Here is a 24374-nt window from a genome sequence, read left to right on the forward strand (position 1 = left end):
TCAGTTGAAATGCATGGTAGCCCTGAAATAGAGTAAAGCCCGGCTAAAAATGTAGTACGCACGCAATCCAATAAATCGATACTAAAAATAATCGATTGTTGTTGTTCCAGCTGTTTTGTTCGGTCGAAAAAATGTCTTCGGCGTTAATAAAATGTTTAAATTTGGCAAAAACTGTGGGGAATGCGACAGTCAAGAGCTTTTTGGCAGCTCCTAAGCAGCCATGGCAGACCTGCAGGTGCGTTTTCTTTCACAAATCCGACTTTTACACAGAGTAACCGATATAAACGCGCCTTTGTTTTTATGTAATATGTAGTGCGGCTGCCCTGCAAACGCCGCATGTTCAAATGCCGATGCAGATGCACACTTCCGCGGTTCGCCGGGATCTAATGGAGTTCTTCGACGACAAGAAGAACTGGAGTGAGAACGAGGTGAAGGTGGGTCGCGCCTGGCGTACGGAGGAGCTGCGCATCAAGTCCAACAAGGAGCTGCACCAGCTGTGGTTCGTGCTCCTCAAGGAGCGCAACATGCTGCTGACCATGGAGCACGAGTGCAATGACAAAATGGAAATCTTCCCCAGTCCGGAGCGCATCGATAAGGTGGGCAATATGTGATGGTGAAGATCCTTTTCTAAAACTTTAGAATTGTAGGTGAAAATCTCCATGGAAAACCTGGAGACAGTAGTGAGGGAGCGCAACAAGGCCTATCACCTGCTGGAAACAGGTGAAACTGGTGAACGTCCCCAGAAGGCGGTGAAGAACGCATTTGGCCTGCAGGTCTCATACAAAGCATGCGAACACGCCCTGCCGCCCTTCATGAACCTCAAATGGATAAAATCCCGCAACATTGGCTTCGGCGGCAGAGCTGTGAACAGATTCCTCCTGAAGTACAGGGAGAAACTTTACAATGCCAAGCGCAAGGCCAAGAAGTATGTTGTCCTTAGCTAAATGGGATATCTTAATTAAAATCTTGTTATCTTGCAGCCGCTCCCGCAACGAAGTTATGATGATCCTGCGTCGAAACCCCAATTTCGATCTGGATGTGCTGCGCCGCCAGTTCCCCGATGTCAACGTGGACAAGCTGCGCAACGAGGACAAGATTCGTGGTCACTATGTGCCCAAAGTTGGCGTGTGAGCAACAAAGCTGCAGTTATTTAGTTATTAAAACAACAAAATACCATTGACATCTTTAATCTTCGTCAAACTTAATCTTTGTGCCCTGAAACGCAGCAATTTTCGGCTTAAACTTCTGTTTGGCCACCCAAGACGGGTGCATGCCGTCGGTGGGCAAAGGAGCAGCAGTAGCGGTTGATTGATTGATACTCGGAGCAATAATTTCCGCCGCCTGGCCGTCGTCGCCGAATGTTATCTTCTTGCCTCTAAAATCACCAATGATTGGTTTCTGCTGTTGCTTAGCCAGCCAGGAGGGATGACGATCATCAGTTGGCTTTTTCGCTTTGAACTCTGGCTGCCTTTCCGGTTTCTCCCGATATGTGTTCGACCGTCGCTCCTCATTGCGGAACCTTTTGACTGGCGGCGGTTCCTGTTCCTCATCAGCTTCGCTGTCATTGTCCCCGGAAAGAACTACGGCGCTGGACAAGTAGGGCTGGCCTGATTCCGTAATGAAAAAGGGATCAACGACATGTGTGGGACGATTATTGTCAGGTTGTGGTTCTTCTTCATCGATACTTGGCTGCCTTTCCAATCGAGGCTTAGGCTTCTGCTCTCTGGCTGGCTTTTTCTCGAAAGGTTTTGGCTTAGATTCTTTCGGTCTGCCTTCTAGTTGTGGCTGTTGATTAAAAGGCTCTGCATTATTCTCCTTGATTGTATTTAAATTCTCCTTTTTGGAACTGGGCTTAGTTATCTCCGGTTTGATCTGCTCATCAAAAGCTGGTTTTTTCTGAAGCTTTTTATCTTTTTTGGCTGGTGTTTTAGGTGTCTTTTCCTTTTTGATTTTGAGAACTGCAGAATTTTCGGTTTTTACAAAGGACTGTGGGATTTCATCGTCATTTACTTTGCTGACTTGAAGTGTGGGCGTGTCCGCAGCTGCTTCATTAGCATCTGCATCCACCACTTTGTTCCGTTCTAACCACTCCAATCGGTTTTTGGTTTGGGCCTTCTGCTCCTTCAGCTCCTTGCGTTTCCTCTTCCGCTCCTCAGTGCGTTCTATTTTGGCCCGTCGCTTGCTCGTCTCCAGGATCTCCTCGCGCCACTTGGCCTCCTTATCGGTGGTGCTCAGCTTCAGGGTTTCAACCAACTTGTCCACCACTCCGTGCATCAATTTGTTTAGACGCAGCATGGCAATGCCCAATTCATCCGGTGTGGAGCGCTCGTTGGCAATCACCGCATTGGGATTTGTGCCCTCCTGCAGGAGCGATTGGCGTACCATGTCCATATATTTTAGAGCCTTCAACTGGGCCAGACATTCTGTGTTCTTGCGTAAACGAATCTTTTCTTTTTCACTGTCCGGATTTTTGGCCAGAACCTCTTTTGTCTTTCGCAGCTTCTGTACGATTTTGGCGATGGTCTGGGCGCGTGCCTTTTGAATGACCTTCTTGTTGGATATCACCTGTAAAAGTTCTTGTTGATTAAAACTCTATAATTTTAAATAAAATCGTTTATTTACCAAATTATTGAATTTCAATCTGTCCATGCTGGTTTCGTTACAGTGGTGGTTGAAATAATAGACTCAGGCTTGAGTCCGTGCTAAGAAACGGTGATGCCAGCCCGGTGAATTACAATTGATAATTATTAAAAGCAGAAAGCGTCTGCCGTTTGCACAGAAAGCTGTATTGAACTAATCATTTAAAAGTGTGAGCAAATTATACGAAGTCGGAGTGCATGAAGTGCACCTCTTTATTTTAATTTTTATATAGCAATCGCAATCGCAGGTCCATCGATAGTGCCGGCCAGAATGCAGCCATCGCTATCGATTGTGCCATCGGCTTGTTGCCAGCTCTAGTATCTTCACAGCTACGTACAGCCTAGATTTCATCTGCATTTCACATACGGATTTATTGTTTTCCTGCGCTGTTAATTGCAATTACCGCACGGCAATTAAAGTGGTGCCATCGAGGAGTACCGCCTGTCGCACCGTTAGCCGCGAAAGTGACGTGAAACGTGCCCAGAAACTGCGCCGCGCGCGAGAGCGAGAGAGGCAGAGCAGTGATAGAGAGGAGCGGAGCGGAAAAACAAGGAGGAGCTAGCTGAAGAGGCAGCAACAAAGAAGGTCCGCAGCCCCGGCAGGCAAAAGAAAAATAATAAAGAAAAGGGCAAGAAACAACGCCGCCGAATTAGCAAATTCACCTAGTTAACAACTCGGCTGTGGGGGAGATTAACTAATTTGCATGGAGCGAATGGGTTTTAATTTTAGTTTGAGTCATTGATCTCTTTTTCCCATTCTTTTTTTTGTGCTGCCCGTCTGGCTGTGTGCATGCAGTGGTGCGTGTGTGTGTGTGTGTGCAAGCGCCTAGTCGCAGTGACTCAGTGACGTGCATTAATTCCTGCCTAATTATGCGTTTAATTTATTTTAATCAATCTTAATTAATAATTTACTCCACTTGCAGCCCATACACGCACACTCACCCACACAAACACACGCAACAAGCGTACGGAGAGAGAGACTGCATCTGCGGGCGCCTAACAAGAGAGTAAGCATCGATCGCGAGAGAGAGACTGTTACTGTGACATTTGACTACGGCAAATCGAAAACGGACGCCACAGCCAAATGACGGAATACAAACTGGTCGTCGTTGGAGCCGGAGGCGTGGGCAAGTCCGCGCTCACTATCCAGCTAATCCAGAACCATTTCGTGGACGAGTACGATCCCACAATCGAGGACTCCTACCGAAAGCAAGTGGTTATCGGTGAGTTATATGTAGTTAGATCTGGCATAAAAAGGGGTGCAGAGGTCCAAAGCCTCTAGAGATTTCTGCACCCTTTTGCTGGTTTGGTTTCCCGTTTAAATTTCGAATTTAATACGTTTAAAATATGCCAAGCAAGAGGATACCAGAAGAGATCTTGAGAAGTTTCAATATTCAAATACATTTTCTATTCCCCTGCAGATGGAGAGACCTGCCTGCTGGACATCCTGGACACCGCCGGCCAAGAGGAGTACTCGGCCATGCGGGATCAGTATATGCGGACCGGCGAGGGATTCCTGCTGGTCTTTGCCGTCAACAGTGCGAAGTCCTTCGAGGATATCGGCACCTACCGTGAGCAGATCAAGCGCGTGAAGGACGCCGAGGAGGTGCCCATGGTGCTGGTGGGCAACAAATGTGATCTGGCCTCGTGGAACGTTAACAACGAGCAGGCAAGAGAGGTGAGTACCGGCCTTCAGAGTTCCAAGCGAACCTTACGTTCATTATGATTGTTCTCAGGTGGCCAAACAGTACGGCATTCCATACATTGAGACATCCGCCAAGACGCGCATGGGCGTGGACGATGCATTTTACACACTGGTGCGCGAAATCCGCAAGGACAAGGACAACAAGGGGCGGAGGGGCCGAAAAATGAACAAGCCGAATCGTAGATTTAAATGTAAAATGCTCTAAACGGCCACGCATTGGTTATTATTCACTTTTTATTTCTTCAAATGTCGCCTGTTTGTCTGTATGTGCGTCGGCGAATCGCCGATCGTCCTGGGATCGATGTTTTGTCCATTCTGGACACACAATGCGAAAAACACACACATGTGGGAGCGTGTTGGTCGGTGCAATTGTCAGATAAAAGAAGAGAAATTGTAATTAATTTAAGTAACTAGAGTTTTATGTACGTCGAAATGATTTTGTGAATGTGTGTGTTTTGTGTCGTTTGAAAGGCTGCGAGGCGCCCTTTTAAGAGTATTAACAATAACAAGCAAACAAAAACGAACGAAGCAAAACGAAAATGAAAATGAATATGTACCTCTACATAAAAACTATGAATACTGTTGTAACTGCCTTGGTTCAGCTGCTATATCCGTTTGTTTTCAACCAGCACTTAACTTGATTCTATGTTGTTTGTAATTTAACAGATACTCCGTGCTTAAAACTGAAACGCGATGTAAACAAATATTGTGAATTTTTAGAGCCCTGTTATCTATTGGTTTCAACCCGACAGTCATACATAAATGTAATCTTTTTTCCGCACACACGCACGAGCAGAATTCCATTAGTATTCATCATTAGAGAACAAACAAACAAAAGCCGATAAGCTCAGCAATTTTCGCACAAACGAGCAAATTCGCTAGCCCCAAACTAGATTTATGTCGGTAAAACACATATTTGTGGTGCTACGATGATGAAATTATAATCCGTATGAGTTCTTGAGATATGCCTTTCTTTCTACTTACCATACTGACAGATCAATCGGAGAGAAAACAAACAGCCAATTAAATTTACATTATATAGTTTGCTTTAAGCTTTTTATACATACATACATACATTTAATATTTAATTTTTTGTATTAATTTTTGCCATACAAAAAGAAATGAAATAAATCGATTGTGTGTACTATTTATGGAATGTGGTTTTAGAAATTCCTCAGTTTTGCTATTGTGGAAGATTCTATTTTTCTATCTAAAGTCTATCGAAATTTTCTGTTATTTGAATTTTTGAGTTGCGCGCGTAAATTGCAATATATGGCTACATTTCGATAATTCGAAGAGCAGTTTCGAAAATCGGCGATGTCTGGTCGATACAAATCTGAAACTCGGCGCTAATCGGACAACCATCGAATTTACTGTCATCGTATCACTGTCAACTCTAACAAAGACTTTTGTACTGTTTTCTATTGATCTCGGAAAGTGTAGTTTGTCGCACGCGTTTGTTTTTTGCATAATATTAACTACGCCGGAATCAGTAAAATAGGAAACTTAACAGTATTAAGAGCACAGCACTATCTGAAAGGTAAGCCATAACGCAAGCATAGAAAAGAACATTTGGCGAAAAAGTCGATTGACGCGGTCGCCATTTTGTTTTCGCGGACGCCGCTCCGGGTGTGTACTACTTCAAATATTGCATGAACTACAAAGCGCATTGCGAATCCCTTGCAGACAACAATGAGCATGGACGCTAGTAACTCGGTGGAGAACCGCGAGAAGGAGCGCGACCGTCGTGGACGCGGAGCACGTGGCTCCCGTTTCACGGACGCTGATGGCAATGGAAACGGCGGTGGTAGTCAGGGAGGAGGCGTTGCTGCTCGCGACCGTAGCCGTGAACGTCGCAATTGCCGGGTCTACATTTCGAACATTCCGTACGACTACCGTTGGCAGGATCTGAAGGATCTGTTCCGCCGCATCGTCGGCTCCATTGAGTACGTGCAGCTGTTCTTCGATGAGAGCGGCAAGGCGCGCGGCTGTGGCATCGTAGAGTTCAAGGATCCGGAGAACGTACAGAAGGCCTTGGAGAAAATGAACCGCTATGAGGTGAATGGCCGCGAACTGGTGGTCAAGGAGGATCACGGCGAGCAGCGCGATCAGTACGGACGCATTGTGCGAGATGGTGGTGGTGGAGGCGGCGGTGGCGGCGTACAAGGAGGCAATGGTGGCAACATTGGAGGAGGTGGCGGCGGTGGCCGTGACCACATGGATGACCGCGATCGGGGTTTCTCCCGCCGTGACGACGACAGACTGTGAGTATTCCCTTTACGCTTATTTCCTATACGTATGTGCACTTTTTCCGATAATCTGGAGCAGGAAAGCAGAGTTCATGGCACGGATATTATATTCAATTTTTAGAAACTTCCCAGCTGGCAGTGGTTCCATTTTAAATGTATCAACGATTGCGGCTCTGCATTGAAGTTAGTTTGATTTTTGATATATGTATGTAGGTCAGGAGTAGATTGTAAGAGATTGCATCCTAAAGTTCCTATTATCACGTACGAACTGAATTTTTTATTTTAAGGAGTTTCCATTGTCGTTTGTGCATTATTTAGGTGACAACTGAATTTACATTCAGTCCAGGGTTCGTACTGCGAGTTATTCAAGGTTCCTTAAGGTTTTCGTATTAAATTTAACCATATTTCTTTCGAAAATTTTACTGATCGCTAATATAATAAATATAACATTTTATTTATGGGAAAATTAACATTAATATTAGCTATGGGTTCAGTCGCACTCTTCATATCAGATAGTTGTAATGCGAATATATATTTAATTATATATATATAATATATGCAGTTTGTATTCATCTGATTACAACGAAATCTCCGTTCTCTTAGTTCTCTAAATGGTTATTTAGTGATTTTTTTATTATTAAAGTGCTCCGTTTCGATCTGAAGTTAATTATTTATGTTTGAAGGTTGATCACAGCAGGAGTTCGCTTTTTTGCTGCTGGCAGAATTATATTTGTTCAAATTTTCTAAAAGTTCAAGGATTTCTGGAAAGTCTGTCAAATGCATCGGAGTTAGAATTTTGCTCTATTTTTTGGAAAAAAAATAATTCAATTCGGAATTCAAATTTAAAGATAGTTTAAGACAGGACCTGAAGAAAAAAAGCGTATAAAATGTTTAACGGAAGGTACAATGTGATCGCTCTGAATATCCTGCGGCTCTCTTGGAAACCCACTTCTTCGTAGCTGAAGCTTACTTGTGCTCTTTGTTATCTTTCTCTGGAAATCTGGCTTCTCTTTTTCTAGATCTGGGCGTAATAATTTTAACATGATGTCAAATGATTATAATAATTCGTCGAATTACAATTTGTATGGTCTTTCTGCTTCGTTTTTGGAGAGTCTTGGCATAAGTGGACCTTTGCATAATAAGGTTTTTGTTGCTAATGTGAGTATATTGTAATATAAAATTCCAATAATCCTATGTATATTATTCAACTGGACCGGACCACACTACAAATATGCTGCGTTCTGTTCTTGCTTCGGGGTCTCTGCTTCGTATTTATAACCCGCCTAGGTCACATCATCCAGAAGATACTGTTTACTTGTTTTAATTCATCTAAGTCGACTCAAAGTAATGACAACTCCACGGTTTCCTTTCCCTTTTGAAATATGTTCCTTTCCCGTTTTCGAAAATTCAGATGGAATCGTATGCGTTGATGTGTTTGAACGACTGGGTGGAACTACTTGGAAGTCCAGGGAAACACACTGAGTACTCGATGTGATATACACATTCCCTCTTCTACATCTCTACACACTGAATATATTTTAGTTGATAACATTACAGCAGAATGGACCCTAAGTATTCTAGTTTCTACTCAGAAAGCGGACAACAAATTGGGCTACGTAAAATCTGGTTTTCGATATCACATATTTTGTTTCGGTTAAGTTGTTTAATGATAATTGGTTAGTCTGCAGTTGCAATGACTCTTGGAAGTTACCTGACTGTTTGTTGGTTGCAGCGTTTTTGCCTCTTTTACACTTTTCACATAAGATGTTCCGCGAAAACCACTTCGTTATCAAGGGTTATAAATATGAAGCAGTTACGGGTGTTTTAAAATTCGACGTCGTCTCTGGGCTATTCCGTTTGGTTTCTGGGCACGTGTGCGGGAATGATTCTCCTGAGATTCTCGTCTATCGTCAGCATAGCTTTGCAGCATGGTTTTGTCAAAGACAGCAGTTGGTATCAACATGGGCAACTTTCGAACCTATTTCAGTGGACATGCCATCGGATTGACACACTGCTAATTTCGCTTTCTTGAAACTCCCTGCAGCTGGACTACAAGGTCGACAACAAGAAGCTCAAGCAGGTCTTCAAGCTGGCCGGCAAGGTGCAGAGCGTAGACCTTTCGCTGGACAAGGAGGGCAACAGCCGCGGCTTTGCTGTGATCGAGTACGACCATCCGGTGGAGGCTGTCCAGGCCATTTCCATGCTGGATCGTCAGATGCTATTCGACCGTCGTATGACCGTGCGCCTGGACCGTATTCCGGATAAGAATGAAGGCATAAAGCTGCCCGAGGGCTTGGGAGGTGTGGGCATCGGCCTGGGATCCAACGGCGAGCCACTAAGGGACGTGGCTCACAACCTTCCCAATGGTGGTCAGAGCCAGGGCCAGTTGCTTGGCAACGCTCAGCAGGGATCTCAGCTTGGATCGGTTGGTAGCCAACCAAACAGCAGCGCTGTTAGCAACGCCACAACAAACCTGCTTAACAACCTGACCGGCGTTATGTTTGGCAATCATGCGGCAGTGCAGCCATCTCCTGTGGCTCCGGTGCAAAAGCCTAGCCTGGGAAACAATACCGGTTCCGGCGGATTGAACCTAAACAATCTGAATCCCAGTCTTTTGGCCGCCGTGGTCGGCAATCTTGGTAACCAGGGAGGGAATTTAAGCAATCCCTTACTGTCCTCGTCGCTGGGCAACCTGGGTCTCAATCTGGGCAACTCGGGCAATGATGACAACCTGCCGCCAAGCAATGTGGGTCTTTCAAACAACTATAGCAGCGGCGGCACCGGTGGTGGCAATAACTATAGCTCTGGAAACAACTACAGCGGCGGTGGCGGCACCAGCAATTTGGGATACAATGCTTACAGCAGCTCTGGTGGAGTGGGCGGCGGCAACGGAGGAGTTGGTGTTGATGGCAACGATTACAACACGGGCAATCCATTGGATGTCTATGGCGGCGGCAGCAACGTGGGCAATTCCAACGTTGGCTCGGCCAATGCTGTCGGTGGGTCCCGAAAGTCGGACACGATCGTCATCAAGAATGTTCCAATGAGCTGCACTTGGCAAACACTGCGCGACAAGTTCCGCGAGATTGGGGACGTTAAGTTTGCGGAAATCCGGGGCAATGATGTGGGCGTTGTGCGTTTCTTTAAGGAGCGCGATGCCGAGCTAGCCATTGGTAAGTAATACTCAAAAGGAGATTCCCTCATTTTTGCTAAACTCCAATGTCTTTTCAGCGCTTATGGATGGTTCCCGTCTGGATGGGCGCAACATTAAAGTAACATACTTTTAAGTCAGGCAGTTCAGTTCGAAAGTTATTCTACGTTTCTTGGGGCCAATTTACACTTCAAGCAGCGCGATGACCAATGAAATGAGCTGATTTTCCTTATTTGACTCGCAATACGAAATTAATTGTGCACCCAATTATTTGTATAACTTTTAAATATTTTAACGCATATTATTTTACCAACTAATATGAATTTTGACGTTCCAAAAACAAATGCCCTAATAAAACCGAAGACGCGATTCAAATTATTTTTAAGTCTTTGAATTAAACGAAATAAAGTAATGTAAACCCTCAATATTATGGATCATGTTTTGTGTTTATTGAACTTTTTGCTTAATTACTACAAGCATTGGTGGCTTTGGGGTTTGATACATGATAGGGCCTACTCCCGAAATGATTTACAATTGTATTTGCTTGCTTAAATAATTAGATTCGCTTTCCTTAATTTGTGGACGGGGCTGATTTGAATCTTTCAAGGCGAGCGCGCGCCTTCTCTGACCAGGCGTCCTTGGATTCCGTTGTGGTGGGCGTGGTGGCAGCTGCTGAGACTGCTCCGGCTCCAAATCGCTCTTTCCGTTTTTGGAGACGATCATCGGACTTTGAGGTCGGTGTTTTGTCAGGCCCCACGAATCCGAAACGCTCGGCACGTTTTTTGAGTGCCTCCTTTTGCTGCTCCTCGGTCTCCTTGTTACCCTTGTTGGCCGTAATGGAGGCACTAGAGGATTTATTGATGGCCACTGCCACTGCCACTGCGTTTGCAGTTTTGGCCACAGCTGGGGGTGTTATGCCAAACTTTTTGGCCCGCAGTTCCAATCGCTCTTGCGCAGTCAGCTGGTTAAGTTTCTTGTCGCCTGATGGCTTCTCTCCTTCCGTCTTCGGTCCGACCACAATAGGCTTATGCTTCTTGGTAGGAGTCTCGCCCGTGGAATCACTAGCAGCTGCAGCGGGCGCCTCGTTCTCCTTCGATGGAGTTGTCCCCGTGCTGGCTACCGTGCCCGTCGACTGCTGGGAATTGTTTCGTTTCAACACTATTTTCTTGGTCGGCGAAGCTGCCTCTGGGGCCGTAGACGTCTTCTCTTCCGCCAGCAGGTCCGGAATGGCCACAGTTGTGGGTGTGCTAAGTGGACTCTTCAGGAGCTCATCGTCGTTCTCATCGCCCAGCAGTTTGTGCTCATCCTCGTCGGTGAAGGACACATCGTCATCGTCAATGGCATCTGCTATGGCCGAATCCTCCAAAGAAAGGTCCCCCTCCAACAATGCGGTCTGCAATCGGTCCTGCAGCTCGGTTTTATTTCCATTCACGGCGAGCCCTCGAAGCTTCAGCTCGCGCTTCAAATCCGCCACCTGGAAAAGGAACACATAACTGGGATCATCTCCTAATTTTAATCTTTTAACTTACCTTCATTTTAGTCACGTCGCTTTCAGGCATTTTCTCAATTATCGAACAAATTTACTTAAATGTTGTCAAAACCCCGTACAGTTAGTTAGTGATGGGATGATTGCTGAGCACACAAAAGTTATCGATTTCTTAAAAGTAAAGAATGAGTGTCGTGATACGATTGTGTTCGAATCATATTTATGCCTTCCTTATTTGTTTAAAATGTCTTTTGTGACCAAGTCTTATTAAAAAAAAGTGTATCTTAAAAATGGTTATCTTGAAAAATGCGAAAGAGATAAATGAAATAATAAAATCTTTTAGCTATGACGTGAACCAAAGAAGCTGTAAAATACTATTCGATTTGTTATACATATTAACAATCAATCGATAACTTTTTCTTTAGAAAGATTGATATCGGAGCTACTCTAGTTCTTTAAATTTTTCAAAATCCTGTCCCTATCCTCCAGTGTGACGTCTGTTTTGCCCCTTGTGTCCAATGAAGAATAAGAAATATCTTGATTAATCTACATTTTTCTTGCATCATAAAATGTCCAATTCTTATGTCATGGAATCAGCAATATAAATTATAGATCTTGTACTGGCTTTTGTATACCTTATTTGTTTCTTTTCTAATTGTTGGTGTTCATTCATTGTGTTCGTAGTTTTAATTCGACCACGAACATTATCACTGGGCATATTCGCACAGCAGTTTAAAGCACAATCTAACATGGGTTGAAAATAATCGCTTAATAAAGCATTCTGTCAAATTCTCGTTTAATCCTTTGCAACGGAGAATCTAAAATCTTAAGAGCTAACACCTTTTGTCAGATGTGGGTATCTTTTATTTATTTTAGGCTTCCAACTAAGGTGCAATGGCCCGCAGTTTCTGAACACTGCCACAGGCGCATTTGATTGGGGATCACTCCTAGCCTTTCACGATTGTTATTGGATCTGGTTATATTTGTTTTTGTCACTTCAGTCCTCACCCCCATGATTCGCTGTTCCAGACCGCTTGCACGAGATAAGATATAAAATATGAGTGCCGTTCAGAAATAGCAACACTGCACTCCGCTCCCTTCGGTCCGGACAGACCGGAAACGGGAAATGGAGACACCCTGCAACATTATCTGGTCTCGCCCCTTAGCTATTCTTAGTCGCCCTTTCTAGCCTGCGAATTTGATTCCTTGCAGTACTTCACCCTGCGACCTTGGGAATCGTGCGATTTGCATCCCAGCCACATTGTGTTACTCCTGTGAGTGCTCCGCCGCACCTGCTCATATCTTTTGGTACAATTCCCATTGTCAAGAGTCTTCCAGAAGTATCTGTCGTGGTTTCATTAGCGGCACACATGTTGCTCATGTGTTCGCTTAAGTAGCTATCCCTAATTGGCACTGCTGCACATTCATATTTGTGTATTAATAATTTTCCGGCTCTTCTCTTTGCTGTGACCGCCCGACTTTTTGGGTCTGGGTCGTAGCCTTTGTCACTTGACCTTTATTCCTTGTACGGCAGTGACTTGCCCAGTGCAGTGGTAATTCTAATTAATGTAATGCCCCATCAACGTGTCGGCTAATTGAACTCATGTACGCCAGTGCCACAAACTCGCTGTGAACGCATTTTATTCGGTCTAACCCGCAAGGCGGTTCTTTGGCTTAATTACCCCTACATCGGCCAGATATAAAGCCCAGTTTGGCGGCACGCACTTGCGGAATGTCGTTGATTAATGGCCTATGCCAGATACTCGGGTTGCAGGGCGGGATATTACGCCACAGGATTTGTAGCTCATAAGTAGCTTTAAAGTAGTATTTTGGTATCTCAGTTAAGCAAGTGTGTGCGTAGTGCAGTCGTAAGAATTTGACGCATTTAGAAGATTGATTCAAACGTTTTATTCGTAGTACAGAGTGCGTAAATGGATGTAACAAATTTATCATTACGAACTTATATAAATTTGAATGCGACATCACATCATTTACTCAAAAAGAAATGCAAAATATTTATAGGGTTTAGAATCTTGGAGTTGTAGTTCGCCAAATTTGTATCCAAACCCAAACCATTGATAAGGCAACATTGTGTGCCAAGTGCTAAGAGAGAGCTGCTCCAGCGCGCTCTCCTCGCTCGCTCTTCGCGTATCTGCGAGATACTCGAACTGCGAGTGAAACGAATCCGAATCGCCAAAGGTTCAGTTGTTCGACGACATCGCGTGCGATCGGTTGTGGCTATTCGTTTATCCGGTCTTACACTCTCGCCGCCGCCAGTTCGAGTAATCCACATCCACACTGCGATCAAGTCGCACGTCATCGCCAGCCAGACGTGTTGTTCGATTGATTATTGCAAATAGTACGCATACGGATAAAAGTACGGGCACACAAGTGCCGTATCTATAAGTACGTGCGCCAGTTCAAAGCGTATCCCACTAAGTTCATCCTCGCCAGCAGCTAGCTGGCCAAATGTCGAATCCAGCGCAGAATGGATTCAACAACACCCAGTGACGACGACCTTGCGATGGTGTGGGCGCTCACTGGGGCTGCGATTCCACGAGCGGTTAAAACAACAACATTTATCTTGGCTGTAAACACTGTTAGCATAGATCTCACTCACTGGGAGAGTAAACTTCGTGATCGTTCCTTTATCACCATCACCTGAGTCACTTTGTATGGCGCTCACGTCACCGCCCCCCGCCACCAAACCTCCCCCGATCCGACCGTCCATCCGTCCACAGCTCTGGAATGCCAAGTTGTTTCGGTTTACGATCCCAACTCTCTTGCTCTCGCTCCCTCTTCCAATCCCAATCCCAATTCCAATTCCAATCGCTGTTGTGGGGCTCTCTTATTCTTTGGGGATCTTGGCAGACGGCTTGATTCTCCGCCATAATGGGCTCGATACCATTTTTAGTTATCAAACAATTATATGGTTGCACAGCCATTTAGAGGCCGTTGCAGGAAGCAGAGTACGTGAATCCCCAGTCGCCCGTCGCCCAATCCAATACAATCCATAATGTCGCTAATCAATTCATTGCGACCTATGGCACAATAAACACTCCGCATTAACCTCAATTAATTTAACTAATTGGCCGCGCGTGCCCTTGCAATCTGCCCGGATCCAATCTGATTCTGGGGATTCGCTGGCTCCTCTGGCCAGGTAACCATGGGTTTTCGCCATGGTTCCACTTCCACTTATCGCCGTTGCTCTTTCAAGTCCAATTCCCTATGTACACCGCATTCACCGACATCTATCTTATCTAATCAGTTTATTAAATACGAAAACCCATGCGAGAAACCATAAAAATACATGCACATATACAGTTCGTATATTTTTCGCAACAAGAAGCAGAGCTGAATAAAAGTTTTTTTTTTCGCTTTGGTGTAGACGTAGGAATAGGGGTCTATATAGAAATGTACCTATATATATAGGTTTGGAGTACCAATTCGATCTGGTTTTGGACGTACGATTAGTTATACTGCAAGTTCTAATAGAACGAAATTCTGTTTCCTAAGAAACTCAAGCCAAGTAATCTTAGTTATATAAAAGAATTACCTACATTCTACTGACGTCGCTTCATATTCGTTATTGCGGAATTATTTAATTAATTGCGTAGTCGGATGATCCATCCATTCGCATAATTCACTTATTGACTAACTCCGCCTTTGTGTAACTGAGTTATTTGTGGACTGTCTGCTACATGGGAATGGGAACCCAACTAAGAGTCCGTATATGGAATGATGCACCCATTTATTGAGGAGGCTGATAAGAGACGCCTGCTCCAAGCCGAGGTTTGAACTGGAGTGACCCAAGTGAATTGCACATGAATAGTGCAGACCTTTCCTCATCTTGGGCAATCATCGCCACCGAATGAATGCAAAGAAAGCGAGAGTGTGAAATGTGGCAAGTCTTGTTCTTGGGACAAGATTCCGAGAACGACGAGTTCGTAACTTGATATGAAAAGTTTACAAGAGGCCAAGCCTGTAGATAACAATGAACTGGAATAAGTTGTTCACGGACTGGCGGGCATGTGCACTTCATGTTTCAAGGGAGTGCATTAAATGCACAGCAATTATGTTTAAATAATTTATTATGTGTATTAATTACGAGCTGCGCGCTCGCTCGATACAGTTTCATTTTCATCATCGGCGGCCAGCGAGCTTGATAAAGGGTTTCCGCTGTTTTCCGAACTGATAGAAAGGCATAAGTTATGATGCGGCATGGTGCAGGGTAGCATGGGGGTATTGGCACCCTGGAAAGTTTCGACCGTTGCTCGCACACCTGTTTTTTAATCCACAAGTTTACAGCGTGGAACTCAGGAAACTCATTCACGAGCTTGCTTAATCAGCTGGTTGTATAAATAGAAGAATTCAGTAGCATTGGACTTAATTATTTGCACATTTCTGTAGTCACTAAAACAGCCCGCAAAGCTGTTTGTTTATAATAATTTAAAACGCCTCCAAAGAGGCCAAAACAAAAGTGTGCTGTTTATTTAGTTTCGTTGCCGCTCGCTGGTCAAGTTTGTGTTTTTGTGCGCTTTATTTTTTTCGCCCATTTTTGCGCCTGTGGCTACCTAATGGTCAATTGTTCATTTGGATTTGTTTACTAATTTGGCAACAAAAGTAGAGAAAAAAATCGGTGCTTCTATTTGGGTATTCTGCTGCCATTTTGCTGGAACGAACTCATCCGATTCAAATTTGGTAACGTCATTCGTACAGAATTGGAATAGAATTTGTTCAGAAGCTTGATCGCTTGAATAAATTTCCACTATTCAAGGCTTTAGGAAAAGTTTACAAAATCAATAAAAAATGGCAAGACTCAAAGAGAATAGCACTTAACCCCAACTGGGAGCCACTCGCATCAATGATGGGGCTTAATTGTGTTGACCCGGGCATCAAAGTGCCCCAGTCAAAGTTCAGCATCTGTGGATCGCGTGCCAAGAAAGCGTTTTATGTGTATTACTCACGCATGTGCCGCATTCTAGATATTACTGAATTTTATACTAGCTTGAAATTACAGTGTATTTTCTGCTTTTCTTCACTTTTCACTGCTTATCTAAAAGTTATCATGTACTTGTTGCGAGCTGATAGGTTGGTTGGAAAGTGTATTTATTACTTGACTTCTAACATAACATTTTGTTTGCTGAATTCAATCATCCATATGAATAAGCTTTCGTACTTATAGGGGTGAACAATTAAATTATTATTTTATAAGTATGTATTAGGGGGATATTTGGCTGTGGTTTTGTGCTTTTCGTGGTCAAAAGTTGGGAAGTGCAGTGCCGTCGAACGGTGAATGCTGATGAATGTCGCAACGCAACCGGTTTTCGAACTTTATTTTCTGAATAATTTGAAATGCAGCTTAAAGATGAAATTTGGTGTGGGTTGTGGCGGGAAGGAAGCGTTTTCCCAGCCGATGAGTCAGCCACCGACCAAGAGTGTGGTCTAGCTCTTCTAATAAACGCTTCCTCTGATTTGCAATTATGTAAGTAAACTGAATTGAGACCGAGACATCAACAAGTGTACGCGATGAGTCATGCCGCAAACAGTGAATAATTCCTGGTATTCGCATGAGTTTTCTGCTTAAGCGGGTACCCCAAGAATTCCTACTCACAAGATGAATACGAATACGAATACGAATACCTAACGGCATCGCTCATTTGTAAATCGGGCAAATGTCTTTTGATTCGGATTTTGTGTCGTTTTGGATGCTGGTTAGGGAAATCTAGTCTATGTTTTGGGTCAACTGGAAGCCGACGAAACCAGTTTTAATTAAAAAAGAAAAATTTATGAAACAAATGCGGTTTTGTTAGTTTGTTTGTTTTTGTGCCTGGACAGATGGTGAAAGTCTTTCAGTTTTGGCCCGGCCTTTATTTAATTGTTATGTAAGGCGGGGGGGACAGCCATAAAAGCACATTTATTTCCATTAGAGATTTCGCAGAATCAATTGCGCTCTATGAAGTCCAGTCCGCAGTTGGCCCCTCGTAAAAGCTCCAATTGCCCAGACTTTTGTCGTTTTCAATTCAACCGGCGATTAGATTAAATGTTTTGAAGTTCATGTGCGATATGGGTTGTATCATCAACAAGGCTAATTCAGGTGGACTGTTCGCTGGGATGATATAGATACGTATAATTTGTTTCAAATGTGGCACATTCCAACAATAATGAAAACTTCAAAGCGTCAATCGAAAACTATATTTCTGCAAGCGAACTCGACTGAAATATAATGTAGATTAGACTGGTGTATTGTATTCACTTACTCAGCAATATTTCCAGCTAATGCCGTGGAAGTTCATGATACATTCTTATATTCTGTATGAGCAGTTATCCCATTTCTGCTGTATTCTGCAAGTATCGAAGTGAAGCCAGCTAGCGGCCAAGCCTGGAGATTTCCGGTTGGATGAAAGTGTGGGTGCGCCAAGATAAACACACAGTGCGCCAACATCTGCCACCAAATGTTGCAATCCCGATTGTGACGCCTCTATTTTGTCCTCTTCGCAGCTCTTGCTTAACAAAGACGAACGGGGAAACAACCGGGAATGACGGCGAACATAACGAAGAGTCCGCGCCCGCTGAAAATAACCATCGTGGGCGATGGCATGGTGGGCAAGACCTGCATGCTGATAACCTACACACGGAACGAGTTCCCCGAGGAGTACATACCCACAGTGTTCGACAATCACGCCTGCAACATAGCCGTAGATGATCGGGACTACAATCTGACCCTCTGGGACACTGCCGGGCAGGAGGATTACGAAAGGCTGCGCCCCCTGAGCTATCCCAGTGTGAGTATGATAGCATTGACTAAGGATAGGGAAATTAATCCTACTTATTGCTAATACATTTCGTACTCGCTCCACAGACCAACTGCTTCCTGTTGTGCTATTCGATCAGCAGTAGGACCTCATTCGAAAACGTGAAAAGCAAGTGGTGGCCGGAGATCCGTCACTTCTCCGCCCATGTTCCCGTGGTTCTGGTGGGCACCAAACTGGACTTGCGCATTCCCAACTCGGAGAAGTTCGTAACCACACAGGTTAGTCAGTAACGCTTAACACGGTTGTATGCTAAGTTTTCTCGACTTTTCCAGGAGGGAAAAAAGATGCGCAAGGAGATACACGCATCCAACTTGGTCGAGTGCTCCGCCAAGAAGAAGCTGAACCTGCAGCAGGTCTTCGAGGAGGCAGTTAGAGCCGTGGAGAGGAAACCAAAGACGACGTCCAAGCAATCGTGCAAAATACTGTGAACTAAGTGTATGCCTAATTTTAAATATTGTTATTATGCGTAATGTATTATGCTACTAATTCGCCTGACTATTTGTGCTTCGTTTTCGCAAAAGGGAAAAAAACTGTGTAGAAAATTTAACGTTAAGTTTGTATTTTTAAGTGCCAATTGTGTGAAATCCATATGTTATATATGCAGCCAGAGGGCATAATTTGTAAAAAGATAAATAAAAACAGCACAAAATGAAAATTATATACACTTAAACATATTAAAATATAATTTAAATTTGAAATGACCAGCAATCAGCCCCATTGTATACTTCAATAAAACCCTAGTCATTAAAATTGTTTGTCCTTCTTATATTCAAAAACATTTTAATTTTATTTCGTTCTGCGATTATGATTTCAAATTTGGCGCCAAGTCGTATGTTAGTTTTGAAATAATTTAACATTTTACTGTTGTCAACAGTAAGTTGTTAGGTTTAGTAAAGTCATAAACCACAGTTCTGCGGATGCAAGCAGTCACAACTTGTTATTAGCCAACACTGAAAAGGGAACAAAATTTAAGCAGTCCACACATGTCAATCGATAACCAGACCGCGTAAAATCGATATTTTGCTATCAAATTCAAAAGTGCATATTGTGCAAAAGACTTAAAACATTATAAAAATAAAAAGAATCAACATTATAAGTAGCAGCATATAGATAACCAGGTGAACAGAATCTTATATGCAAATAAATGTTGTATAATATTGGCCCGAATAGTAATCGATGTTTTTTTTTAGATTTCAATTATTTATTTTAGTTTCCCCCTTATACGATTGCTTATCTAGTAGCTTCTCTCTTAAACGAGAATAATACGTGCTTCACTTGACCTTTGATCCCCGCCAAGTTTCAACGTGGTCTCCGTGCCACGCCCCCATCCACGCACATGTTACGATCACTGAGGCAAGAGGCGTAACCGAGAGCGTGGGGTATGAAATGCTGCTCGAAAACTCCGGTGAAAAGCTGGGCATACGGTCCACTGGCAAAAACGGCCACATCATCGCCACCGTGCGTTTCCGATTCCAAGGGAACTGTGCTGGGGAACATGAAGTCCTTGTTCTTCATGTTGATGGCTCTCAGATTTTTCCTCCGCACAGCGCCGCCTTCCCTAAGGTAGTTACTATCATAGCCCGGTCCATTGGCATAGCTCAGGGTGGCATATGGTAGATCATCCGCCGCCAGCTGTCCGTCATTGATGCCGAAGATATCGTTCTTTCTGCTGGAATAGCCCGCCAGCGACATGGTGTGCGAGTGATCCGAACTGACCACTATTAAAGTGTCGTCCGTACTCGTGTGACTCCTGGCAAATCGCACCGCCTTGTCAAACTCCGCCGTCTCATCGATGGCCCTCAACGCCAAGGTGTCGTGGTGACCATGATCGATCCGACCGCCCTCCACGAACAGGAAGTAACCACGTCCTGCACTCTGACGCTCCAGGATTTCCATGGCCGACTGGACCATCTCCTCCAGCGTTGGTTGCTCTGCTGGACTAGCATCCAGATGGTAGGCCATGTGGTAGGGGGCAAACAAGCCCAGTACTCGTGAAGTGTGATTGGATAGGTTGAGCAGCTCCCTGCGGTTCTCCACATAATGAGCACTGTTCGTGTGCTGGTTCTTCCACTCGTCGATGAGATTGCGGCCATCCAAACGGCGACCAGGCGCTCCACTGGAATCCGTCACGCCTTTGGGCAGGAAATTCTCGCGACCTCCGCCCATTATCACATTAAGTTTTTGACCCACCGGACTGTTTATCAGCTGGGCAGCGGCGTCCGGACACAGATCGGGATCACCATTGTCTCCCACCACTTCGGCGTCGTTCTCCCAGTTCCGGTTGGCCAGGTGGGCGTACACTCCAGCTGGTGAGGCATGTGTTACGGAGGTTGTGGTAACCAGTCCCGTGGCCATTCCCTGCTTCTGCGCCCAGGCCGCAATGGAGGACACATGGTGGGCGGCTTGTGCCTGCGCCTGGCAATCCTTGAACTGCACTGCTGCACTTACTCCGATCGTGCCATAGTTGGCCTTGACACCACCCAAATAGGCGGTGGCGGTGCAGGCGGAGTCGGCCACCTGCATATTGGCACAGTAGGTCTTGCTGAGGCCCACATACGGGAATTGCTCGAAGGCGAACTGCTTCTCCTCGCCGCCCAAGTAAACGCGACCCGCCGTGATTGTCGGTATGGACATGCCGTCGCCAATGAAGAGCATCACATTCCTGGCCAGCTGGGTGTTCAATCGCAGCTTACTCTCCAGCTGCTGATCCAGCGTTTGGGCCGCCAAACCCTGCCAGTACTCGGCGTACCGCTCCTCCGATCTCACGGCATCGAAAACGATCTGGGGCATGGCTCGCTTGTATCGACCTCCTCCGATTGGATTCGATCCGGTTCCCATTAGCGAGAACACCGGATGCATTCGCCTCTCGGCATCGTGTGAGGATTCTGCAGGTACAGTTGGGTTAGTACTTAGCTTACACAACTCAGGTCTACCCATATAGGAACTTACCTCCTCCACTGACTAGAGCACTCAGGCCGAGAAAAAACAAGAGCTGCAGCCTCATTTTTCTGTACTTTCTTCTGAGTTTCAGAGTTTCTCAGTTTCCGAGCTGGCTGTACGCTGCCCAGCACGTTTCCTCCGCCACTGATAGTCGTTAGCACGAGACCTGCGATATTTATAGCGATCGGTTGGGAGGTTCAAGATTTCATAATGCTATGCCGCCATCGACCTGATCGCCGGTTGATATGGAAAAGAGTCCCGCTGCCTTGGGTTCACTGCGGTTTTGTTTTGAAAACACGGAACAGTGCGCAGTGGAACCTCCTTCAAAAAGTACTTTAGGCAAATATACAAATAATTAATTTAACAAGATATACGTTTCTGCTTTTGTAAATAAAATTTGCTATTAAAGTACTAACCATTTAAGTCTGCAATAAGAAGCAGCTTTGAAATTGGCAATAAATCTTCTTTTCCCACTTTCCCAATTTTAAATAATTTAACGTTCACTTTGTTGCTTAGACTGAAGTTATGAAGAATAATAATTGCTTCTTTGATGGATTTCGGGTTTTCTTTAGGTCCATATAGGGGTGTATACATTGTTAACCATATATGCATGATGGCTTACCTCTTTAGTTGTGCACCATAAATCTAGGTCTCTGTGTCAGCGAGTGCCTACTGTAGATGTTATTTGAAGACTGTAGTTTTTGAGCGGCACTCGTTATCAGCGACCGCCGGCGTTGTCTGCCTGCCAGGCTGCCCGATACCCCGCCCGCGCGTCCCGCTCGCTTCGCCTGCCTGGCCTGCCGCATCCGCCTGCCTCCTGCTCTTGGAACACGCGAGTGCTTCACGTGATCGCTGATTAGAGTGGCTGCGGCTGTGCCCGTTTTCTATTTCGGGCTTCCAGTTAAGTCATAAACGCGGGCTAATTACCCCGCCAGCGAAGATGCTCAGCCAGATGCTGCGAAAATCGTTTCAAAATGCGCGCCATGGGCCGCTGTGACTGGCTGTCCGCCGGATTGAATCTGGCAATTCCGGCGGAGTGGAGATGGCGCAAGCGCCAGCATCAAAACAATGAGCAGGAGTCTTTGGATTGTATCTGCGTCTCGCTTGCGCCCACCGTCGGATGTATCTTGCAGTGCGAAAGCCTGAGAGCAAGAGTATCTGAGAGAGCGTATCGCAGAGTATCTCACAAAGCATCCGTCCATCGGCATCCATCGGTTTTTGGGATGCTGAGCGAGAGCTTCTGCTTTGGCAGCGCGCACTTGGCCAAAATAGTTGTTGGTTCGCATGCAAAACGTTAAAATCGCATTAGCTGAAAAACATTTTTATACCAACGGCGCGTTTTTAATTTTTTCTACACTACAACAACACGAAAAATATATAAAATAAACTAGACAAAGTAGATGGCGAAAAGTAAAAACCAAACCCCGAAAAAAAAGCAACAACGAGTAAAACTAAACTTTTAACGTTCAACAAAAATTCATTGCGTATACATAAGTATAAATAAATAAACGCGTGTATATAGAGAAATACATATAATAAATGATAATTCAATAATTTTCAAACAACAAAAAGGTTCGAGCAACGTTCAGTGAATAAAGGCAAAAACATAAGTGTTGGTGAAAATCAGGAAAAAAAGGAAAAACCAGAAGTGAATGGCATTGATTTTTTTTTTTAAATAGTTGACAGTAACCTAAAGTTGCAAAGTTGTAGGATTCTTGTGCATTCGTGTGTATAACTGTATGAAATGCAAGGACTGTTGGGATTCTCGATGCGTTTCTTTTTCTTTGTGGGATCAGCAGGCAGAAGTATAAAAAATGTAATGGCACACGGGAAAGTTCATACATAATACAATACAGTAAATTGCTAACTGTGTTTCGGGCCCCTAAAAGTCGTGTTCGTGTGTTTGTGTTCGTCGGGATTATGTGACTCCTGCGTATACATATCTACAGTGTCGGTGGGCAGGGATATATACGTATATATCTACATATATACATATATACATATATATATCTCCATTTGCATATACCGTTAACAAAGTTGGACGCCCAGCTGGCTGCCAACTCAGTTTCCCGCTTGACAAATGTCCTGCTGCGTCCTTTCGAATGTTTCGCTCGTGGATTCTGTGTTAATTTCCCCTGCAAATGCAATGCCAACTTAAAGCTGGCGAAGCCACACGAAATTTTAAAGGGGAAACTCGTGTGTTTCCTGCTTTTTGTAATCGCACAACAATCTGGCAACTTTCAATTGCCTTCATTGACAGTTAAAACGAAAGTTATCAAAAAACACGAACAACCAGCGAAGTTCTAGCATGATAATAACACCAACAACAACAGCAACAACACAAGCAGCGTTGACAACTACAGTTATAGCAACAACAACAATGGCAATTCAGAAGTCAAACACGAGACAACAACAACACAAGCACAAATTAAATAACAACGAAAAATAAAAGTAGCCAAAAACTTTGCCAAGAGACACACCTACACACGCACACTTACATCAATAAGCAAAAGGGCGGGGGGTGTGGCCGTCCTTTATGGCGAAACAAACTTTTAACATAGTAGCCCACATACACACACACACGAACGTACGACCGTAAATTTTCGCACACACACACTCACACAGGATAAAAATGAAATGAGGAAAAGCAGCAAAGAGAAAAGGAATCGAAGCGAAAGATGAGGGCAAGGGGTGGGATAAGGAGGGAGCGGTGGGGGATGCCAAAGGACGATTGCACACTGTGTCAATTCTGTAACAACATTCGGAATACTATAATGTAAAATGGAATGTAACGGTATCTTACAATGCCACTACAATGTACCGATAATGAGATGTCGGTGCGAGTGTGTGCGTGGTTGTGTCTGCTTACAGTGGTGTGCGTGCATGTTTTACAGAGGATATCAAGGAGTGTTGCCGTTTTAAGATAAAGTTCAAATGGAAATGGATTTCCTGTCAATGATTGCTTTTCTTAGCTTTTGATCTGACTTGCCTTTTCTTAGCCAATTAGATTTTATTAAATATTTAAAATATAAATCTACTGTGTTATTTTAGCATCAAGACAAATCTAATTAGAGGATATATTATTACATCATCTAACTTATTACTGCTGTCCCTTTCGAATTTATTTCAAAATTAACTAAATGTTTTAATTAAATCATTAATGCGTATAAACTTTAATGGACTTGCATCTTTATATTTGATTGGTTTTCTTATAATTATCTGTTTCTATGTGATGTTATATAATATATATAATTCTGCCTTGGATTAAATACTGCTTTTATGCGGAGCACTCTTTCTACTTCAATTATTCCTTAATCCATTACAATGTTCTTGTGAGCGAGTTTTTCCTTGAATACTGTTGGGAATTCCCCAGTCTGAGTCGCTGATAT

The 24374-nt window shown here is 44.2% G+C and overlaps 7 protein-coding genes across 9 annotated transcripts; 4 read left to right on the forward strand and 3 right to left on the reverse strand.

Annotated features, from left to right (window-relative positions):
• Window positions 1–93: 93 nt before the first annotated feature.
• On the forward strand, window positions 94–1182 carry LOC117142426 (39S ribosomal protein L47, mitochondrial). The gene is made up of 4 exons (XM_033306387.1): window positions 94–235; window positions 314–596; window positions 648–925; window positions 981–1182. Exons 1-4 carry the CDS (start codon window positions 132–134, stop codon window positions 1129–1131), a joined length of 816 nt encoding a protein of 271 aa, XP_033162278.1. The 5' UTR covers window positions 94–131; the 3' UTR covers window positions 1132–1182.
• Window positions 1172–2767, reverse strand: LOC117142424 (DNA ligase 1). The gene is made up of 2 exons (XM_033306385.1): window positions 2623–2767; window positions 1172–2565 (listed from the first exon to the last, which is right to left on the reverse strand). Exons 1-2 carry the CDS (start codon window positions 2647–2649, stop codon window positions 1186–1188), a joined length of 1407 nt encoding a protein of 468 aa, XP_033162276.1. The 5' UTR covers window positions 2650–2767; the 3' UTR covers window positions 1172–1185.
• A 171-nt stretch (window positions 2768–2938) lies between these two features.
• Window positions 2939–5305, forward strand: LOC117142428 (ras-like protein 1). Its single transcript, XM_033306388.1, has 4 exons — window positions 2939–3225; window positions 3563–3862; window positions 4061–4317; window positions 4376–5305. The coding sequence occupies exons 2-4, from the start codon at window positions 3724–3726 to the stop codon at window positions 4547–4549; spliced, it is 570 nt and encodes a 189-aa protein (XP_033162279.1). The 5' UTR covers window positions 2939–3225; window positions 3563–3723; the 3' UTR covers window positions 4550–5305.
• A 403-nt stretch (window positions 5306–5708) lies between these two features.
• On the forward strand, window positions 5709–10169 carry LOC117142423 (heterogeneous nuclear ribonucleoprotein M). Of its 2 annotated transcripts, XM_033306383.1 has the most exons (5): window positions 5715–5884; window positions 6031–6608; window positions 7613–7751; window positions 8638–9766; window positions 9825–10169. In XM_033306383.1, exons 2-5 carry the CDS (start codon window positions 6037–6039, stop codon window positions 9878–9880), a joined length of 1896 nt encoding a protein of 631 aa, XP_033162274.1. In that variant the 5' UTR covers window positions 5715–5884; window positions 6031–6036; the 3' UTR covers window positions 9881–10169. The 2 variants fall into 2 exon arrangements, with proteins under 2 accessions (XP_033162275.1, XP_033162274.1); XM_033306384.1 differs by lacking the exons at window positions 7613–7751; window positions 9825–10169 and having other exon boundaries at window positions 5709–5884; window positions 8638–8808.
• On the reverse strand, window positions 10170–11384 carry LOC117142425. The gene is made up of 2 exons (XM_033306386.1): window positions 11274–11384; window positions 10170–11218 (listed from the first exon to the last, which is right to left on the reverse strand). The coding sequence occupies exons 1-2, from the start codon at window positions 11301–11303 to the stop codon at window positions 10316–10318; spliced, it is 933 nt and encodes a 310-aa protein (XP_033162277.1). The 5' UTR covers window positions 11304–11384; the 3' UTR covers window positions 10170–10315.
• Window positions 11385–13446: 2062 nt separating this feature from the next.
• Window positions 13447–18703, forward strand: LOC117143087 (ras-like GTP-binding protein RhoL). Of its 2 annotated transcripts, none has more exons than XM_033307563.1 (4): window positions 13447–13636; window positions 17732–18015; window positions 18093–18263; window positions 18318–18703. In XM_033307563.1, exons 2-4 carry the CDS (start codon window positions 17770–17772, stop codon window positions 18471–18473), a joined length of 573 nt encoding a protein of 190 aa, XP_033163454.1. In that variant the 5' UTR covers window positions 13447–13636; window positions 17732–17769; the 3' UTR covers window positions 18474–18703. The 2 variants fall into 2 exon arrangements, with proteins under 2 accessions (XP_033163454.1, XP_033163455.1); XM_033307564.1 differs by having other exon boundaries at window positions 13447–13589.
• Window positions 18704–19181: 478 nt separating this feature from the next.
• On the reverse strand, window positions 19182–21272 carry LOC117143086 (membrane-bound alkaline phosphatase). Its single transcript, XM_033307562.1, has 2 exons — window positions 20995–21272; window positions 19182–20930 (listed from the first exon to the last, which is right to left on the reverse strand). Exons 1-2 carry the CDS (start codon window positions 21047–21049, stop codon window positions 19345–19347), a joined length of 1641 nt encoding a protein of 546 aa, XP_033163453.1. The 5' UTR covers window positions 21050–21272; the 3' UTR covers window positions 19182–19344.
• Between the last annotated feature and the right edge of the window lie 3102 nt (window positions 21273–24374).

Source organism: Drosophila mauritiana, chromosome 3R (assembly GCF_004382145.1).
Source record: "Drosophila mauritiana strain mau12 chromosome 3R, ASM438214v1, whole genome shotgun sequence".
Classification (NCBI taxonomy): domain Eukaryota; kingdom Metazoa; phylum Arthropoda; class Insecta; order Diptera; family Drosophilidae; genus Drosophila; species Drosophila mauritiana.

Coding starts and splice junctions, on each gene's coding strand:
- LOC117142426 (XM_033306387.1), top strand. CDS start 132: ATGTCTTCGGCGTTAATAAAATGTTTAAATTTGGCAAAAACTGTGGGG. Junction 236..313: donor CAGCCATGGCAGACCTGCAG/GTGCGTTTTCTT, acceptor TGTAATATGTAG/TGCGGCTGCCCTGCAAACGC. Junction 597..647: donor GTCCGGAGCGCATCGATAAG/GTGGGCAATATG, acceptor TTAGAATTGTAG/GTGAAAATCTCCATGGAAAA.
- LOC117142424 (XM_033306385.1), bottom strand. CDS start 2,649: ATGGACAGATTGAAATTCAATAATTTG. Junction 2,566..2,622: donor GATTGAAATTCAATAATTTG/GTAAATAAACGA, acceptor GAACTTTTACAG/GTGATATCCAACAAGAAGGT.
- LOC117142428 (XM_033306388.1), top strand. CDS start 3,724: ATGACGGAATACAAACTGGTCGTCGTTGGAGCCGGAGGCGTGGGCAAG. Junction 3,863..4,060: donor CCGAAAGCAAGTGGTTATCG/GTGAGTTATATG, acceptor ATTCCCCTGCAG/ATGGAGAGACCTGCCTGCTG. Junction 4,318..4,375: donor ACAACGAGCAGGCAAGAGAG/GTGAGTACCGGC, acceptor GATTGTTCTCAG/GTGGCCAAACAGTACGGCAT.
- LOC117142423 (XM_033306383.1), top strand. CDS start 6,037: ATGAGCATGGACGCTAGTAACTCGGTGGAGAACCGCGAGAAGGAGCGC. Junction 7,752..8,637: donor ATAAGGTTTTTGTTGCTAAT/GTGAGTATATTG, acceptor AACTCCCTGCAG/CTGGACTACAAGGTCGACAA. Junction 9,767..9,824: donor CGATGCCGAGCTAGCCATTG/GTAAGTAATACT, acceptor ATGTCTTTTCAG/CGCTTATGGATGGTTCCCGT.
- LOC117142425 (XM_033306386.1), bottom strand. CDS start 11,303: ATGCCTGAAAGCGACGTGACTAAAATGAAG. Junction 11,219..11,273: donor GCGACGTGACTAAAATGAAG/GTAAGTTAAAAG, acceptor TTCCTTTTCCAG/GTGGCGGATTTGAAGCGCGA.
- LOC117143087 (XM_033307563.1), top strand. CDS start 17,770: ATGACGGCGAACATAACGAAGAGTCCGCGCCCGCTGAAAATAACCATC. Junction 18,016..18,092: donor GCCCCCTGAGCTATCCCAGT/GTGAGTATGATA, acceptor CTCGCTCCACAG/ACCAACTGCTTCCTGTTGTG. Junction 18,264..18,317: donor AGAAGTTCGTAACCACACAG/GTTAGTCAGTAA, acceptor CGACTTTTCCAG/GAGGGAAAAAAGATGCGCAA.
- LOC117143086 (XM_033307562.1), bottom strand. CDS start 21,049: ATGAGGCTGCAGCTCTTGTTTTTTCTCGGCCTGAGTGCTCTAGTCAGT. Junction 20,931..20,994: donor TGCTCTAGTCAGTGGAGGAG/GTAAGTTCCTAT, acceptor CTGTACCTGCAG/AATCCTCACACGATGCCGAG.